This window comes from Ylistrum balloti, unplaced genomic scaffold (genome assembly GCF_031769215.1).
Source record: "Ylistrum balloti isolate Yb309-2 unplaced genomic scaffold, AGI_CSIRO_Ybal_v1 Utg370378, whole genome shotgun sequence".
In the NCBI taxonomy this organism is placed as follows: domain Eukaryota; kingdom Metazoa; phylum Mollusca; class Bivalvia; order Pectinida; family Pectinidae; genus Ylistrum; species Ylistrum balloti.
In genome coordinates, this window is record NW_026782264.1 from 518,450 (window position 1) to 538,846 (window position 20,397).

Consider the following 20,397-nt stretch of genomic DNA (forward strand, 5'->3'; position numbering starts at 1 on the left):
AATCCAAGATGGCTGTTTCTCGGCCATTTCGCTTTTCTGGTCAGACTAAAAATTAAATGGGCACAACAAGGACCAAGGGAAACCTCCATATGAAATTTAAGAAACATCCATCCAGTCCTTCTCAAGAAATAGCGATAACAAATATTTACAGACGGATGGACGGCGGATCAAGGACGCAGAGCGATTTGAATAGATCTGATGAAGGTGGGCTAAGAAGATTAAATGAGCTACTGTTCCTTGATAAAATCATGAGGTAGTATTACACTTCTTCAGTGTTTAAATCACAAACGTGATGAAGATAAATAACAACAACAGAAACAGATAAACAACAAAGTTGTAAACAATTTATTTCATTTGAAATATTTTTGTTTACAATCAATTCATGATTATAATTGCTGTTCAGTTAGAAAAGATTCCTGTGTTTTTCCCCCTGGACTTTAATGGTACTCAAAGTTTAACATACTAAGTATAATTTTGGGACATTAACTTTGCTGTTATAATACCAAACAGAAAATTGAACTGTTGTAATCTACCTGATATCCTTGAATCTACAGAGCTTAAATAAGACAATTTTACTGTCATATTTATGTAATTCTATCTAATCTGGAAACAATCAGTCCTTCCCCATCCACAGAAATCACCTTAAACTATACAATAAGTAAAAGTGTATATTGTTTCTATAACTATATAATTGCTGCTATACATCACTCATCAAATATACAAAATAAATAGTTAAATATTCACAAATTATACATAAATACTTGTCAAAAACATTACAGGTTTCTCACTGTAACTCTGCAGTGTGTGTACATTATACATCTCTTTTGGTAGCAATTCTTCAGCTACCTCAAGTCAAAACAGGTAGCAATTCTTCAGCTTACTCAAGTCAAAACGGGTAGCAATTCTTCAGCTCACTCAAGTCAAAACAGGTAGCAATTCTTCAGCTTACTCAAATCAAAATACAGGTAGCAATTCTTTAGCTATCTCAAATCAAAATACAGGTAGCAATTCTTTAGCTATCTCAAACCAAAATACAGGTAGCAATTATTTAGCTAACTCAAACCAAAATACAGGTAGCAATTATTTAGCTAACTCAAACCAAAATACAGGTAGCAATTCTTTAGCTATCTCAAACCAAAATACAGGTAGCAATTATTTAGCTATCTCAAACCAAAATACAGGTAGCAATTATTTAGCTAACTCAAACCAAAATACAGGTAGCAATTATTTAGCTAACTCAAACCAAAATACAGGTAGCAATTCTTTAGCTATCTCAAACCAAAATACAGGTAGCAATTATTTAGCTAACTCAAACCAAAATACAGGTAGCAATTATTTAGCTAACTCAAACCAAAATACAGGTAGCAATTATTTAGCTAACTCAAACCAAAATACAGGTAGCAATTATTTAGCTATCTCAAACCAAAATACAGGTAGCAATTATTTAGCTAACTCAATACAAATACAGAAACCATTTATTAATATCAATATAAATTTCATATTTTTTTCACTTTTCTGAATTTTGCTATATGTTAAATTCAAATGAAGAAGCTTATATGAAAACAAAGTTCATTTTATTTCATGCTATAAACCTGTATGTATGGAAACAAAGAAGTATGAAACCATTTATTTAAATTAATTAACAACAGATATTTCAAGCTGTGACTTTTGGAAAGTTTGAATCTCACTTTTGATCACAGTATCAAGTTCAATAGATGTGTGTTCCTTCATAATTCATCAAATGACATAAATACACACAGAACATCCAAACACATTTTTTATCACAATATTTTATCACATTCCAAATATCAAATTGACACCTCTTCTTCATAATCATCTTCATAGTCCTCGTAATCATCATCATCTTCATCATCATCCTCTTCTGAATCCTCATCTCTGTTACTGATTTTCTTCATACTATCATCATCTACCTGTTTGATATGTGTCTCATCATCTGTGGCAGGAAGTGAGAAATGTACTGGCTGATCCTTAAACACCACCATAGTAGCACTGTCCTTGGAGGCAGGGCTAGGCAGGGTGGGGGCTGGTGAGATAGGTGGACTATCCCCTGTCTCCTTAGGTACCAGAAACTCAGATTTACATACATTAGTAACAATAGCTTCATTCAAGTCCTCAAGTTCCAAAGCAATGTCAGCCAAACACTCATCCAGAATGTGGTCAGCAACCCTGTGACAAGTAAATGGAAAACGAAACTAGAAATATATTGTGGCAACTTTTACTCTTTACTCGTTATTAAAAAGAGAAAGAATAGATCAACATTATCCGACTGTAAACAAAGTACTACTTCACATATGATAGTTGTGATGTTAGTTTTCAATCCTATGGATAACAGGACATTATGCCAGTGACTTATGTCTTAAATATAAGTGCTGGAGTTTTCAAGTATGCACCAATTGTTTCAGCAACAAAATGAAACAAGTTTAAGTTTTTTATAAACTGATTACAGTTACAGGGATGTGATGAATATCGTACCAATCTACTACCAATTCAATTCACCCAATATCTACCCAACTTATCGTGAAGTATCCTCAATATCACTGACTGGATTTCCAAAATTAAAACAAAACAAAATAAAAAAATAAATATTTGAAATGAAAAGAAAAAGATTGAAATGAAATTGTGTAAACCTACTCCTCCATGAGTCTCCATGGGTCAAACTTTCCAACACGCTGGTGAGACGTCTTCTTCAGATACCTATCATAAGCCTCTACACCAGACATGATTTTATCCCGAACACTCTTCGATATAGAGACTTGTATTTCTGGTCGACTCCTAATTTCATAAGCTGAATCTTTCAGAGGACCATCATCAAAACCTGTTTGAAATCCAGTCTTGAATTCAGTGAATTTCACTTCAGATTTCATTTTTGTAAATATGATTGGCTCATCATCCATGCTCTTTGTGAATTCCCTGAAATTTGTTGAAGTTTTTAATTCATGCAAACAATGAACAGGCTTCCTGACAGAGAACAGAAAATGTGTTTTATATATATATATATATCAATAAAGTGTTTCTATGTTGTGTCATTGGAAGTCTTGTATTTGAGAGAAAAAAAAGCATGGTTGAATATTTGTTTTTATAAGATCAATACACAGCTGAACTTGCTAGTAAACTATATGTTAGTGTTGAAGAGACATTGATTCCATCGCAATCTGCTCTACTTAAATGTGTGGGTATTTCCTGGCAGCATTTGGAATTATAACTCCTTGCCGACATATTTCTTATCCTAGATTGTAAGCAGGGTTATGATTGACCTATGTTACGTTTCTTTATAAAGTAGACATATTAGTAAAGTTTCCACTTGCTTTGTTTTGAGTGGCTTGATCAATGTTACCTGTACGTGTACATTTTTAGATCAATATTGATGATGTTTTCACTTGCTTTGTGTTTTGAGTGGCTTGATCAATGTTACTTGTACGTGTACATTTTTAGGTCGACATATTGATGATGTTTTCACTTGCCTTGTTTTTTGAGTGGCTTGATCAATGTTACCTGTACGTGTACATTTTTAGGTCGACATATTGATGATGTTTTCACTTGCCTTGTATTTTGAGTGGCTTGTTCAATGTTACTTGTACATGTAGATTTTTAGGTCGACATATTGATGATGTTGTCACTTGCATATGTTTTTGGGATTGCTTGATCAATTTTACCTGTGCATATTTTTCTGGATAGCTCTCGGAGGTACAGTGTGTCTAGTGATCTCCATAGCAGCTGGTGCCAGCGGACGACCTAAATCTAAAAAACAAATGGTACATGTGTATTGGAAACATGAAATACAGATTAAACTAAAATGACCTGACATGGCCTCTAGCAATCACCTTGGAATATATTTTGCACAATCAAATACATCTGGATCACAAAAACAAAGATGAATTTCCAAGTTTCAATGTCAATAAATGGTGAAAGCAATAATTTCATACAAATGTATCATTGAATATTTCTTTTTTAACAAAATACAGGAAAATGATTGACCTTTTACACTTGGTTTGTTTATTGGCTCTGTCTCTGAAAATTGTACTGTTGCCCATCTCCGTCTTATGTTGTGTCGTTCCTCCTGCAAAAGTTTGAACAAGTTTGAACTTCAATAATCTTATTCTTGATAATAATTTTCTTATGTGCTAATTAGAATTTTTAACGGGGGAGGGGGGAGAGGGGGCGGGAAAAGGGGGAGAGAATTATCATTCATTTCTAGGTATGCCCATAGGTTCAGTGTATAAAGCACATACCTAAGGGTGATGTGGTTTACCTACACTTAACACTACAATCAAAGCCTCTTATTACAATTGCAATGAAAGGTGCAAACTATTAAGTCCTTCTGGTCAGACCATACCGCAGGCAATAAAATAGTAAGATAAACAATTGTAACCAGGTACATCAATAACAGTAAATAGCCACTAATTGAGGAGATCTTTTTGTTTAAGTTTTGTGGTGTACACATGCGATGTACATGTCTACTTTTTTCATCATTTTCAAAACTTGTGCTGGCTTGTGACCATACTTCAAATTCAAAACTGATATTTCATGTGAAACTTAACAAATGTGTATAAATCACTAGTATTTTTGATGTAAGGATAGGATACTAGATCATTATCCCTGAGGAAAGAATTCTTTTCTCAATCTTATACATTAAGTTATCAATCTCATCCAAAACAAGAAACATAATATGTCTGGTATTTTAGATATCACAGCCCCACCCCTTCCACCACCCCCTCCCCCAGTAAAGAATATCTCCATAGGAAAACAAAGCATCACAGATACAATCAATGACTGACCTCCATCTGCTCCAGTTTATACATGAGGTTCTCTAAGGTAGGGCGGTCCTGCAGGGCAGCAGCCTTCTTCTCTGCCCGTTCCTGTCGCTCCAGGGCCTGAAACTCCTCTGCTGTGTCTGTGATTACATCTTGGAGTATCATCTCAGTCAACACGTCTCTTCTCTCTTTAGGCTGTCAAAATTAATCTCAAATTAATACATAGCAGAGGTTCAATTAAAATCATATCAGAAATTGTTTCTACATAAGAAGAAATCACACTCTTTAAGTTCTAATCACACTCTTTAAGTTCTAAACGAACAGACATCCCCCTTTGAATACTTCTGATAGATCCCAAAACATATCTATTTTAAGTTTTCATTGCAACAAATAAATGCACATTTTCATATCTGACAGATAATGTTTTCAAAGACATAGTATGTGTGAAGAATTTATCAATTGAGAAGGAAAACTCACATTGGTGATCTCATCTGCAAGTCCCTGTCTGTAGGTGGGATCAGACGCAGCCAACATTTGTTCCTGACGACAAGCTATCTCCTACAATGCATTATGCAAAATCTTCTCAATGTGACTACAAATGGAAAGCTGAACATGATTACCACAGTTTTGAACTCAATATAAACAGTATTACACAAATATAAACCACCCATAAGAATTAATCATCCAAGTTTACAACATCATCCATGCTATCCTGAAATAAGTCCTGCAAACCATACAAATTATCTGTGACTAGAAGATGAATATGGACTTGTCATTTACAATTTAATACCACTTGGTAGTAATTCTCAGAAAAATATTGTTTTTTTTACAACAGGCATGGGTCATTGCTGGAAATATACCTACTGAATTTTGGAGACTGGAGTGTGAAGGTCAACCAGGGTTCATTAAAACCGATGACCTAATGACCTCACATACTGACACTCCTCTGAGTTTTTGAAGAAAACTGTAATATTAACAAAAACAAACATGTCCTGCCTTATATTTTAATGATTACCTCTGCCTGGTCCAGTAGAGGCTGTAATCTCCTCTGGATGGCTCTCTCTGCATTATCAACCAGTCTCTCTGTTGGACTTTGTGATCGTGCTTGCCTGTAGTACACAGTTCACAAATGTACAACAATTAACACACCTTCAAAACCTTCAAATCCCTAATTCACATGTTACAGTAAGTTATGAAAAATACTTACACTTTGAACTTTGAATTTTTGTTTTGCCTTTTAAAAATTTGACCAACGGATAGCTGGTCAATTAGACATCACTTGGTTTGTTAGAAAATATCATTTAACACTTGGTGTTTTGGAGTTAATTCCCTTTAAAATAAGAAATTCATTGAGTGGCTGCACACAGAAAATCTCTAAGAGTTCCCCTAAAGTGTAAATTATGAGAACAAGATACAATATCTTACCTTCCTCTTCGTGAAGTGGCAGAATACAGTGGCCTTCCTCTAACTGGTGTTTTTTTCTGAAAAATCAAAAAATAAAACAAACTACGATCCAGATTTATGTTTACTATTTCAGTTTCTAATACAATTACAGGACATTTATTCAGCAGTATCCTGCTAGCCAGAACATGTACCAAAGATTTCACTAGATTCTGAAATGTTTATGAAGAAGAGACTTTAAAAAGATCCTGTCTAGTACTATATTTACAATCAGATCCTCCTTACAGAATGAGATGTTACCACATCTAATTTATTATAAAAGTCCTAACAAACCTTTTCTGTGTGGTCCATTTCATCAGGAAATAAGGTTCTGAAACAGAGAAATCAAAACTTTAAACCTAAAGAGTTGTCTTAGTAACTCGATAACCACAAGAACAGCTATATCTGGCTGCCATTTATAAACATCAATGTTTTAGGTTTTTTACATTATTGTAATGACCCACTTACTTGACTAAGTCTCCGTCCAGCATGTCTTTGATGAGGTGACATCTCTGTAGGGCTGGACTCTGTGATCGGGTCCTTCTACGTCCTTTAGACGGGGTTCGTCCGGTGCCTGCTGGTCGCCACGGTTCCCGCTGTTGTCCAGGGCTAACAGATCTCCATCTCCTTTATTCAGATAAGTCTAATTTCATTACCACTATCTCTGATCTCCTTCTCATTTAGTCAGATAAGTCTAATTTCATTACCACTATCTCTGATCTCCTTTTCCTTTAGTCAGATAAGTCTAATTTCATTACCACTATCTCTGATCTCCTTTTCCTTTAGTCAGATAAGTCTAATTTCATTACCACTATCTCTGATCTCCTTCTCCTTTAGTCAGATAAGTCTAATTTCATTACCACTATCTCTGATCTCCTTCTCATTTAGTCAGATACATGCACTTATCCTAAAAGTATTCATGGCTTGTCTGTAAGAGGGGAGGTAACTGTGTCATGTTAAACATAAAAGTGATAAATACATTTTATATGTTGTTATGATTCTTGTCCATAGAGTGAGGTTGGGGCAGAAATGGATCATTCCATTGTACCTAGAGGGTGTGGATAGGGCAGAAATGGATCATTCCAATGTACCCAGAGGGTGTAGGTGGGACACAGAAGGATTGTTACACTAATCAAGAGAGTGGTTTGGGTAAGGCAGAAATGGATCATTCCAATTTACACAAAGGGTGTAGGTGGGACTTAGAAGGACCATTATACTTACCCAGAGGGTGTGGGTGGGGCAGAGAAGGATCGTTCCATGACGAGGTTACGTTGAGGGGTCACAGATTTGAGATTGGAGGACACAGTAGGATCTGCAAAGTGACAGTCAGGATTAACTTGGATAGTAGCCCTCTGGGCACGGGCTCTCTTCTCCTGGAAATAAGGATGATACAAAGAGTATTTACAGGAGGCAAAATATTGATCGGTGCTTTGATTTCATTTACTGTAAACAATGTTTTTGATTCCAACACCCAATTCAAATTATAGACAAAGTAGACACAGAAATGACAGGTATTCTGTTAAAAGTAGTCTGCAACCTTAACTTGTATCACATACATGTATAGTGTGTATAGTACATAACAAAATTGTAGTTTCTTAGTAGCTCTTTCCCATTAAAAAAAATGTAACATCTTTTTTCACCTAACCATGGTTGTCTTATAAGTAGTAAAATTCTTGTCGAGAGACTTGAGACAAGTAATAGAGTTCAGTATTGGAATGGTGTGTACCTGTAGTTTGGCTGGGAGAATTAAACTTTTCCCTGCTGCCTGTGATGGATGATGTCCTGATACTTCCCAAGCCATACCTGCTCTACCTTTCTTTAGTTCTCCAGCCTCCACCAAGGCGGCGATGCCAGCTCTCATCGCAGCTCTTCTATCTGGTGTGCCATCCATAGCAACTAGAGAATGTATTGTTGGAAAAAATTTAAATTCAACATTTCCTGTTTTCTATAACTATCTGTAATTAAGCACATGACTACTCAGTAAACTTTCCAAATGATTCTAACAACACCTTTTTACCTAAGCAATACGCTGTAAAACAGTATGATTTTTATTTGTAACTACAACAGAAATGTTTCTTGTAATGTATTCATTTATTTTGACAACGTGATGTTTGTAGATTGAATCTTCAGTTGATGTGTGTTTAAAACAAAAACAAAAAAAACCAGAGACTCATAAAGATATAACACCATCCTCCCACAAACAGACCTTTTTTATATCAAGATATCTTGTAAACAAGCTTTTTATTTCAAAAATTGTCAGGTACATCTTTGGACCGTTTCATGAGATATGATTTATACAAGCTTCATTATGAAAGTGATAAAGTGTGACCTTTCACCTTTAACCTTGACTGATGGCCACCAAAATCTAATCAGGTATAACTTGACAGTGTGATGTTATGTGAACATGAGCTAAATGTGGTTCATGAGATCCCATGTATACAATACTTTGGGTATATGTACGCAAAGTGACTACATTATACTATACAAATCATCCCCATTATTATACACGCTTCAAACATACCATCTACATTAAATCTTATTTTAGATATCCTGCTCAAAATTAGCCTTTCATTTCTAAAAACTCAAACAGATATGGGTAGAGCAGAACAGTAAAACTTACCCTGTCTTGGCTTTTCTACTTTCCTAGAACCTGCTGTAGATGGTTTCATGATCCCTGAATATAAATAAAAGATCACAAAAGAACACAAGTTATTCTCCTGATTGTTCTTGTCATAGTAAATCTGTAGCAATGGCATCGAAAAAGAAACAGGAAATATTAGTACAATGTAGCTACATCCACATCATTTATTTCTTCATAATCATTACAACACAGACAAGCATCAACAGAAACCAACCAAGCATTAAAATATTGTATTCTTCTAAACAATTTAAAATTGGTCAACATGATACAGACAAGTAAATTGGCAGATCCTGACATTATGTAAGATATTGCTGACGTGTTCACTCCCTCAAACTCAAAGCTTCAAATCTAGGAACATCAATATCAGTTTTTAGGATCATAACTATGTCTCTGATGTGTAGCATCTATTTTCAAAAATTTCTTCTGGAAAGATACAGTTCAGACTAAAGACGTTCAACTTATGTTATAAATTACAATACCTTTCGCTGGTCTATTTTCCTTGCCTGTATTCTTCCTCTGTACTTGGCGACCCCTCTGTTGAGGCTGCTGACGAGTGGGAGGTACCTGCGGAGGATCCCGTGTCTTTGTAATCACAGGTTTTGCGATTTCTTTCTCTGGTAAATCTCTGCACCATGCTTTGTTCAGGTCCTGATTTTTAAAATTTCTATGCTTAGAAAAATGTATTTCACAAATCACTATCTATCAATGTCTCTATTTAAAATCCTATTCAAAATAATTAAATTCTTTCAGAAGATAAAAACATGCTGTCATTGAGTTTTTAACCCAGAAATACTTTTGTGTTTACATATGTACAAGAACTTATCATGGTACCATTGTCTTTGTTATAGAGAAGTTAAATAAACCATAATTATAACAGAACAGGAATACTCTTACATCAACTTTGTCCAACATCTTTAGTAGATCAGTCTGGACAGTGGATTTTTCTGAGGACACCTGGCTGCTGAGGAGAGTCATCTGACGGATGAGGAGGGCCAACTCATGGTAGGTAGAAGGAAGTCCCCCACTTAAATCTGTATGGGGTAGGTTAGCAACGAAAGACTGGATCGCTCTCACAGCACCACGGTGAGCTGCTGCTAGTCGAGCAGAGCTTCGACTCTACAGTGAAAATAAAACATATGTTAATCTCAGTCCAAAAAGTAAGTTATACAGTGCAAATACAGGCCAAGTAGTCATATTTATGTTGTGGATATTTAACAAGAATAGATGTCCCAATTAATGCTGGGGACAAAGAGCTATTATATTCTATGTACAATCCATGTATCACTGATAATGTCACACCTTCTTTGTGTGTTTCACTTTCTCCGGTCCAAGGCGGATGAACTCATTCTGCATCTCGCGGACTTGGTGTCGTAACACATAGAGCTGGCGTGATGTGCGTGTAGCCAACTCCTCCATGCGGACATGCTTTCTGTCTGTTCCCTCTTCCACTTCTAGATATCCAGCCTTCTGGCGAGGTTTAGAGGATGGTTGTAAAAAAGATGTGTTTTGATCTGGAGTAAAATAATAAACAGTAAAACAAGTGATTTTCTCTATATTTTCTTTACATTCATTGTCTGTAACTGTTTTATCCTTATCTATAAAAGTCCTGTATATTACATAGTTATCAAATGCTTCAACACATTCATTGTGTAATGACAATAATATGGTAAGAGCATTATATCCAAACAAATTATATTGTGATTTCTATCCATTAGATTTTTGTCACAGAAATGTAGAGAAATATCTCATTGATAAAAGTGTAATAGTGTCTCCAGATATAACTGTGCCCTCGTCAAATAAACTTAAATGTTAGACCCGCCTGTGAAATCTATTTGTATTTACTGAAGACACTATTAGATATCCCCTCTATCTCCATGTCCTAATATATCACTGCTATTTCTGAGTATGAGTCACTAATGAAGTACCCAAGGGTGAAAAAACATTACCATTCATTGCCCGCTGTTCAATTATCTGTATTTGCTGTAAATAACCCTCCATCTCATGCTGAAGTCTCTCTATTTCCTTGTCTGGTTGGGTCGAGGGAGCTGTGCGTGTGACTGGATAGATTTTAAAATCTGTATCTCTTGATGGCGGTGACTGTGACGATACTGATAAAAAAATCAAACAAGGAAATATGTAGTTTTTTCTAAATTGAAAATACATAAATTTTATTTCTAAAAATAAAAAATGTCCAAAATTTTGCGTATATTTGCAATGTTTACAATCCTATATGTATATTAAACTTTGTATCCTTGATCAAAATGTGTTCCAACAATAGAGTGCATTTGTGACTATATACATTGGTAAAAAATTTAAAGCCACATATACAAGTAATTGTAATACCATTTACAAAGAAATTCTTTTCTATATATCTCTACATATACATGTAACTACCTGGCATTGACAGATCAGGCACACGTCCTCCTCCAGGCCGAGACAATCTTGGAGGTGTTTGTGTTTTGGCATTCTTCGGACTACGGTTCCTATCATGTTCTTTAATCTTTAAATTTGTTTTGGTTTTCACTGGTTGGCGACGCATCCTGTCTCTCGATGCTCGATCTCTTATCACTTTTGTTTTTCCGAAAGTTTTTGGAGATGGAGATCGCGATCTTGTTCTAGTTTTTCCAAGTTGCTTCTTCATATTTTCTTCTTCCTTTTTCTTACGTATATCCCTCTGGGCGAGCCTCATAGCTATTGACATTCTGTCTTCAGACATGGATGACATGTTTAGGCCTCCTGAAATGTCCCCTTGTGGTTGGCCATGAATACTAGCATGACCTGCAGGGAAGATAACTCCTGGAGGCCCTCCTCCTTTATCTATTACTATGGGGTTTGGCCGATGGAATTTGAAGGCAAGGTTCTGTACATTACTGGGAACATCAAGATTGAACTGCAATTGATTCTGTATAGGATAGAATGCCATATCTGAAAGGAAAACAAATTCAATCTGTAGTTAATTATTTTCATTTAAACCATACTTAATTTAAATAAATAAAACACTGACTAATCAATGAAAGTATGTGTTTGCAGAGAAATGTGATACAATGTTTTAATAATTTTAGTTCTTCAACATTGCAGTTTAAAGTGTCTTTTTTTAAATAGCCAAGATTTTCTACATATGTACAATTAAAATAAATAAAATTTCAGATCAGCAAATACATTCAGATAAATCAAAGGACACATTTTAATATAAAGAATAACATGAATCAAAACCTATACTTAATTAACACTATATAGATATATTTATCCTGAAACCAACACTGATATTGTCAGAACATACATGCCACACATGGTTTGCTGTTTTCTGCAGTGATAGAAATCAGCTGTATTTGACATGTGCATTAAATCAACAAAATAACTTTCTCAGCCAGAGTTTACTTAAATAATGCAAGTGCAAAAGGCTTTGTCAATGGATATAGTGTTAAATACTGTCACTGTCACTCAGCTGATTGAATGCTTCTTTAGCCGAGTTGGTAGAGATTATTACACTGGAGACCTTGGTTCAATACCTGGTCATGGCACTTGACAGAAGTGTGTATTTTAGGTGTTCTTTCACATTAGTGCCAGCGGCATCGCCAAGGCTGTGGTATTTGGAGTCTAGGGTTCAGATTTAGCAAATCTCAACCAAATCAGAGGAAGAAGCATAAAAGGAGCAAGTCAATGTGGCTGGTGCATACTGTAAATACAATCTCTGTCATCCAGCTAATGGAACTCAGTAGTTGGTTGAGTCAGTCAGTAATCATACCCCAGAATCAGGTTTATTCATTGTCATCGCACTCAATACTTGAACAGCATTGAGTATTTTTCCTGTCTTTTTTTCACATATACACTAAAACCTTACCATAAAGACCATCTAAGGGACTGAATATGAATTGTCTTAACAACAATTCTCTGAATAGCAAGTGTCATAAAACAGACAGACTTTCCTTATGTGTTATATTACATTAAACACATAATGATTCTCCCCAAGTAGAAAGTCAAATACTAAATATAACAGTGATCCCACACCTGGCTGATAAACAGAGTTAAATATAAAAAATCCGACAACTTTGTGGCTAGCCAGTGGTCTGATTAGTGAGGTAGAATTCAATGCAAAACTGGTCTTTTGGACTTTTAAAACTGGTATGGAATACGGTGAAGGATCAACATGATGGATCTAACTTGTGATATATGAACGTCCCTTGCAGTTCATTTAGCAATGGACGTAGAGGTACATATGAAGGGCGGTAACCACTTGGGATAGTGGAATAATTATTTAATTAAATGTATTGCTCTCAATAGTATAATCATACTGACAGCGACTGTTCGCCCGATATTGGACGACAAGCATGGACATGAATTCAGAAACAACTCCTACGTTTAGGTCGAAATTATCTGCACTTTTCGGACGAATGAGAAGGAAATCATGTATACCATCAACATTACATCGAGTTAAATCAATACACGACGAAATGATAGTCAAATGACGCTAATCATGAACACAATCATCGCTTCTATGTCTTCGTGTATCACTCTTACCGTGTTTGTTGACAATTTTTTTCAAAAAGCTTCATTCCACAGTTTCGTACAAATCGCTTAAGCACATAAAAATAAATATGAAATAAGAAATGCTTCTTACACTGTGATAATGACGATAAAATACATTGTAATCTTATCGACAAGTTATTTGTTTACATTACAATTAGAATATAAGTCAAAATAGACAACTTTTGCCAAAGAGTTGAAAAAATATGTCGCTTATATCATTAAAATCAAGTTGTTTCCCTTTGATTGCAAACCTCACCAACCGAATGCATTTTAAAAAATAAATATGACAACGATTAAAGGGAAGTAAAACCAGTATTGATATTAGAATTAGAATCAGTCATATTTTCAGTTTTATGTAAATGATAAGTAATTCAGCAATCAGTTTCAAATGATTAAAAAAATCATATTCGATCCGATTTACCAAAAAACAAAAGTCTACAGGAATGTAGATAATGAAACAAATTACTGACACACTATTTATATGAATTGTAGTTCAGATAAAAGATTTCAAATATGTGAATCCCGACTACTGAGGTGGACCTCAGCCTTTGACCTTTAGGACTCGGTAATAAATATATCAATCAGTTTCTTTATCTCGGAAAATATTATTCCCTGGGCAAAAATTCCAAAACAACAAAAAACAAAAATGTAATATTTCCTCGGATATTTCTCTGTCAAAGCACACAGTGTATGCTATTAAAGTATTTGTGTCTGTGGAAATGGAAAATAAAGTGTCATAGATTTATATAAATTTATATGATTGCTATATAATGTTGAACAACAAATAGTATATACCCAGTCATATTTTGTTTTGGTTTAAAATATAGTCTATTCGTATAAAAACGTTAAAGTATGTTTTGCCAACTATAAGTGACTTCTCTCGAAACACATGTTAACAATCAAATTAAGTCACATGATCACACCGAGAAGAGATTCTGTAAACAACAAGGCACATGATCACACCGAGAAGAGATTCTGTAAACAACAAGTCACATGATCACATCGAGAAGAGATTCTGTAAACAACAAGTCACATGATCACATCGAGAAGGGAGTCTGTAAATAACAAGTCACATGATCACACCGAGAAGAGATTCTGTAAACAACAAGTCACATGATCACACCGAGAAGAGATTCTGTAAACAACAAGTCACGTGATCACACCGAGAAGGGAGTCTGTAAATAACAAGTCACATGATCACACCGAGAAGAGATTCTGTAAACAACAAGTCACATGATCACACCGAGAAGAGATTCTGTAAACAACAAGTCACATGATCACACCGAGGAGAGATTATGTAAACAGCATGTCACATGATCACATCGAGAAGAGATTCTGTAAACAACAAGTCACGTGATCACACCGAGAAGAGATTATGTAAACAACATGTCACATGATCACACCGAGAAGAGATTATGTAAATATATAGAATATTCCATCGCACCATTTTAATACTGTGTGTATTATCACTCGTAAATAACTTGTATAGGGAAAATAAACAAAGGTGTTAACAGTCTTCACAAGGGTGCCCCATTGACATTCGGCAGAATTGTTGAAATTTGTTCTGAAAAAATGACACTTTATTGAACTCGTCCGGTTTCTCAAACGACATTGAAGGATATTTAGTTGTCTTGGTAAATAGTTTACAAAATAACATCGTGGCTCGCTGTTATCTCCAGTTGAACGAGTTCGTTAAATATTTCGTCATACAGTCACTAAAAATGTACAAAAGACACACAATATCGCCATTCAATACAAATTTAGATACAGTAGAGCCAAACAGTATAGTATACAGTTGTCTCGTCCTTCTAGGACTCGTCAATAATACTAAGGTCTAAATCTCAAAACCTAGCGAATGGGAGAAATAAAAATTGATCGATTGAAATGTCAAAGTCTAGATAAAGAGCAACAATAGCTCCATAATGTTTATATATCTGATTAATTCATTCTGAACGAGACGACAGAGGAAAATCCACACTGGTCAAAAGAAATAAGAAATGACATTTTAGCGGGATACTTATGAAGTCATTCTAGTTTATGGACGAGCAGGTTCCAGTGTTGCTGACCTCTAGTGATTTAATAAGGTGTGACAGCTGGGGATAATATTCGTTGGGGGTGGGGGTGGGAGTGAAAAAAGATAGGGGAGAGTAAAAATGTTGGGAGTTTGTGTTTGATGTGGGTGGGGAGGGGGGACTAACGGGTCAACAAGGAGAAAGACTCTCATGTAGAAGGGGTACGAAGTTCATTGCCTCCTGGTTAATATTTGTTTCTCAGGCAGCTGAGGAAAGGAACGTTCTGTCTTGGCTTAATCCCCTGTCAAATCTACCTGATATGTGACGTGCCTCCCGTGTGTTGTTTAGTGTGGTAGCCACCAGCTGGTACAAGGAATTTCTGCCTGTTCAAAAGGGAGGTAAAGCCAGCAGACAAACAACATATGTCCTTAGTGATAATCAATTCTATATTATATAGTTATCACATCTTTATACATTCCGGATGATGTCCAATGGTAGTTTTGATATCATTTTTGGACTAAATCAGATTCAAAAATTGAGTTTGAAATTTTATGAAACACTGATCAAAATTCAATAATTATCTGGTGATGATAGAGTAGTATTAGTGGAAAATATACAAACAAACTGAAATATAGAAAAACAAAAACATGAAATCAGAACAATGAAAATATCTTATTGAAACTCCCATCATAAAGAAAGTCGTGTTTATCCGTTCTGAGTATTCGATACACCGTAACCTCATTAGTCCGTACAGCAGTGTTTAATTAGCACGCACAGCGAAACCAATGTTAATGAGTCCGCGATGTGAAAATTATCCCCAACACCGGTTCCTCGTATCGAGTTTCACTGCGATTTAGATTTCACGGAACAAACTTCCATTGGATCTCAGCATTAACCAGATGTCACTTTCACTGATCTTAATTCATTGATACACTCTGATATCATCTGAATGGTACTTCTGTATATCAAACTATCCATTTACCAGCCAAATAATAGAAAATTAATTGTGATCAGCAGCTGTGTCTAAATCATTAGTGCATTTAGCAGCCTTGGTGTAACTTTACCAGCAGTGTACTATTCCCAGGCTGTTTGCGAGTCTTTGGCGAGCCGTGGTTCCACATGATGCCAACCATAATGTCTAACAGCTGCGAGGATAGCAACTCTTAACAACATCTATTATTTCTCTTATAGACGAAAATCATCTTCACACAAAAACAGGAAATATTTTTAAAGATAAGATTTGAAAGACTTACGTTGTCATGGTAACCCTTAGTAACGTTAGCAAAGATAAAGAGAAAGTATATATATATACTGTACATCATATTACAAGGTTTTCTAAAAGAAAAATGTGAGCGCGAGATATATCTGTACGTACGTACGTCGATATATGTAGTACTGTGAGCAGTGGAGGGGCCCACAGCTCTCCTGTAAACAGGAGCTGTATTTTATGTATTCTCTGCCCCTCGTAAACGCTGGAGCTGAGTTGCCTCTGGGATAACCATTATCGTTACATAGATGTGAAGCTTTTCTGAGAAAACTTACAAAAAATTACTTACATACTACAGGTCATGCGCGTGTCCGCAATTTGGGACTTCTGGTGAAATTTGGTGAACGTCGCATCTTAAATACTTGGAATTACTTGGAGTCGCTGATCGGTTTTCGCCGGATAGTTTTCTGTGTGATATTTAACCGGTTTATTACGTGTGGAACAATCCCCGGGGGTGTAAAGGTATGGCTGGCCCGGGGGAGAAGTTTGTGCGCGTGAATTACCGACATTATCACTCCTGGCTCATCCCACGATCAGCTGTCTGCTCCATTCTATCATGCGCTCTCATCTCCATGTTGATTGGAATCATCCTACTACAGTTTGGAGGGTCAGTAACCAACACTTTGATAGAAGTTCACATTTTATTAGCAAAATAATTCTGTATATCAACAAAACAATATCTATGATATTCATGCATGCTTGTTGATTTCTTGTCGAAAAGACATGCGGTCAGCTTCTGGGTTGGTTGTCTAGAGATTTGATATTTCTATAAGTCAATAACATCGCCATGTTCTTGTTTTCTCTAATGATTAAATAAGCATGTCTCTGTAACGATATTCACCATGTTTAAGATCTGTGGATATTAAACTCCACCCTGTAAGGTGTCACATACCTGTATCACATAGAAGTACACACCTGGTCACTGACCACCAGGTATAGAGGTACTGACCATTATCATACAAACACAGATTACACAGCTATACCGTTACAATTAGAACGGGAAAGCTCCCGTAGCTTGTTGTTCAATATAGATCAAATTGGTAATTATTGTGTGTTAGAAAACTATTTATATACAAACAAATGCGAGATACAATTCTGTCACTCTCAACAATGTCCTGAAATTTCTGCTGTATTGACAGATACTTTCGACGGAAAGCAGATAGTTAGGCTCCCATTAAGCTAATGTCACATGAAAAATTCTGGAATTTCTCTCTAGCAGTAATCGTGTCGCACACACTTGGGATTTCATTCAGGCGATTGTGAGTACAATCCAGATTTTAATTCAATTGAGTAGTGTCACGGTTTAGAATATGATACACGAGTATTTGAGGTTCTAGTTTGATCATGGTTTTCGCTGTATTTATATTCTGATTAGAACTTCCATGAGTTGTCTCAACAGTTTCAACAGATTAGGTATTTAGCATCGCTGAGAGTCCTAGAAGGGTGAAACAGAAGTAGGATGCATTTTCATTCATTTTTTGGCTTTTCTTTACCTAACCCGTTCGTGTTAGTATTTGAAGACAGGAATAAGTTTAATGAGCTAAAACATGCTTTAAAGCTCAACTGAATCATGTTGTAAGACGAATAGGAGAGTACACAACAGTATAAAGCATATATCGAGCTTGTTCGGGATAGGATGGAAGGTGTAGATGTATTTGATGTACGGCTTTAAAGCAATTAGAGAACTCTTCAGGGCGCATTCGGATGTGATGTACTAGGAATTATTTTCAACTGTTCTGAACCTCTGGAAAGGCTGCTTATTTCAGCTTTGTACAGAATTTGAAGATCTTTCTGTAAATACTTGACCTGAATGTGTTTCGTTGTGACAAACTAAGATCGTGTATTGTATTTATTCTGGCCTTCGTCCTATATTGTATATATATATATTATTCACATTTGAACTCTGATGTTGACTAAGGATAAGGATATTTGTCTAAAACATGACGTGAGTTGCAGAATATTGCGGCCTAATATTTATTTAGAAAAGGTAGCGATTTAACAGAGTGATGATTACATACAATGTACCGGACAGGAATACTTTGTAAGCCTACGGCGGGAACGTTTGAAGTGCGAGAGGTCACACACCGCCTCAAACCTCCTGACTATAACCATATGATAAATACCATCAACATCAGCCATTATCATCTGGTTTAGGGCTTTTCATAAATCTCTCGTTATCATCTCTCCGTAAAACACGTAGTGTTTATGTTTACATAAACCATGTTTTACAGTTGTATGCATGTCTATACATACAGTGAAGGTTCACATCTGAACTTTGACCTGGCCGTAATCAGAGAGTGTGTTTACATTACAACCCAACCACGGCTTTCTGGTCGAGCACGTGTAACACAAGTTACTCACTCACTCTATTGCTTTACGCTATATTTTCAATATTTGGCGTGAAGTATAGGATTGTCGAGGATATGTATCAGATGAGTCTTTGTCTTTGCTCGTCGGACATACAAGGGTCAGGAGTGACATGTGTCGTCAATGAAACATACAAGGGTCAGGGGTGAAATATATAGTCAAATGTAACATACAAGGGTCAGGGATGAAATATGACATCAATGTAACATACAAGGGTCAGGGGTGAAATGTGTCGTCAATGAAACATACAAGGGTCAGGGGTGAAATGTGTCGACAATGTAACATACAAGGGTCAGGGGTGAAATGTATTTTCAATGTAACATACAAGGGTCAGGGGTGAAATGTGAGGTCATGTAACATACAAGGGTCAGGGGTGAAATATGTCGACAATGTAACATACAATGGTCAGGGGTGAAATATAAAGTCAAATGTAACATACAAGGGTCAGGGGTGAACTATGTCGTTAATTTAACATACAAGGGTCAGGGGTGAAATGTATTGTCAAATGAAACATACAAGGGTCAGAGGTGAAATACATTGTCAAATGAAACATACAAGGGTCAGGGGTGAAACATATAGTCAAATGTAACATACAAGGGTCAGGGGTGAAATGTGTCGACAATGTAACATACAAGGGTCAAGGGTGAAATATATTGTCAATGTAACATACAAGGATCAGGGGTGAAATATGACGTCAAATATAACATAAAAGGGTCAGCGGTGAAACATATAGTCAAATGTAACATACAAGGTTCAGGGGTGAAATATGTCGTTAATGTAACAAACAAGGGTCAGGGGTGAAATATATAGTCAAATGTAACATACAAGGGTCAGAGGTGAAATGTGTCGTTAATGTAACATACAAGGGTCAGGGGTGAAATATATAGTCAAATGTAACATACAAGGGTCAGAGGTGAAATGTGTCGTTAATGTAACATACAAGGGTCAGGGGTGAAATATATAGTCAAATGTAACATACAAGGGTCAGGGGTGAAATGTGTCGACAATGTAACATACAAGGGTCAAGGGTGAAATATATTGTCAATGTAACATACAAGGGTCAGAGGTGAAATGTGTCGTTAATGTAACATACAAGGGTCAGGAGTGAAATGTGTAATCAATGTAACATACAAGGGTCAGGGGTGAAAAATACAGTCAAATGTAACATATAAGGGTCAGGGATGAAATGTGTCATCAATATAACATAAAAGGGTCAGGAGTGAAATATGTAGTCAAATGCTACATACAAGGGTCAGGGGTGAAATATATAGTCAAATGTAACATACAAGGGTCAGTGGTGAAATCTGTCGTCAATGTAACATACAAGTGTCAGGGGTGAAATGTATTGTCAATGTAACATACAAGGGTCAG

The 20,397-nt window shown here is 35.9% G+C and overlaps 2 protein-coding genes across 3 annotated transcripts in view; one reads left to right on the forward strand and one right to left on the reverse strand.

Moving 5' to 3' along the window:
* Positions 1 to 317: 317 nt before the first annotated feature.
* LOC132554104 (protein moonraker-like) lies at positions 318 to 17,228 on the reverse strand. Of its 2 annotated transcripts, none has more exons than XM_060218403.1 (20): positions 16,949 to 17,228; positions 15,707 to 15,771; positions 11,248 to 11,778; positions 10,800 to 10,961; positions 10,153 to 10,364; positions 9,748 to 9,969; positions 9,333 to 9,501; positions 8,833 to 8,886; positions 7,939 to 8,108; positions 7,434 to 7,585; positions 6,681 to 6,839; positions 6,507 to 6,543; positions 6,198 to 6,253; positions 5,788 to 5,881; positions 5,250 to 5,330; positions 4,797 to 4,967; positions 3,997 to 4,078; positions 3,675 to 3,759; positions 2,653 to 2,931; positions 318 to 2,187 (listed from the first exon to the last, which is right to left on the reverse strand). In XM_060218403.1, the coding sequence occupies exons 1-20, from the start codon at positions 16,960 to 16,962 to the stop codon at positions 1,809 to 1,811; spliced, it is 3,174 nt and encodes a 1,057-aa protein (XP_060074386.1). In that variant the 5' UTR covers positions 16,963 to 17,228; the 3' UTR covers positions 318 to 1,808. The 2 variants fall into 2 exon arrangements, with proteins under 2 accessions (XP_060074386.1, XP_060074387.1); XM_060218404.1 differs by having other exon boundaries at positions 15,707 to 15,775.
* The window catches only part of LOC132554105 (uncharacterized), a 29,353-nt gene continuing 25,574 nt past the window's right edge, over positions 16,619 to 20,397 (forward strand). Inside the window, exon 1 of the mRNA XM_060218405.1 lies at positions 16,619 to 17,266. Coding sequence (XP_060074388.1) covers positions 17,124 to 17,266 — 143 coding nt within the window. The 5' untranslated portion in view covers positions 16,619 to 17,123. The remainder of the gene's footprint in view (positions 17,267 to 20,397) is intronic.

What these genes read in the sequence shown, in the direction of transcription:
- LOC132554104 (XM_060218403.1), bottom strand. An exon ending in AGTAGAAAAGCCAAGACAGG is followed by an intron (nt 8,109 to 8,832) that starts GTAAGTTTTACT and finishes TACATTCTCTAG; the next exon opens with TTGCTATGGATGGCACACCA. An exon ending in GCCACTTCACGAAGAGGAAG is followed by an intron (nt 5,882 to 6,197) that starts GTAAGATATTGT and finishes TGTGTACTACAG; the next exon opens with GCAAGCACGATCACAAAGTC.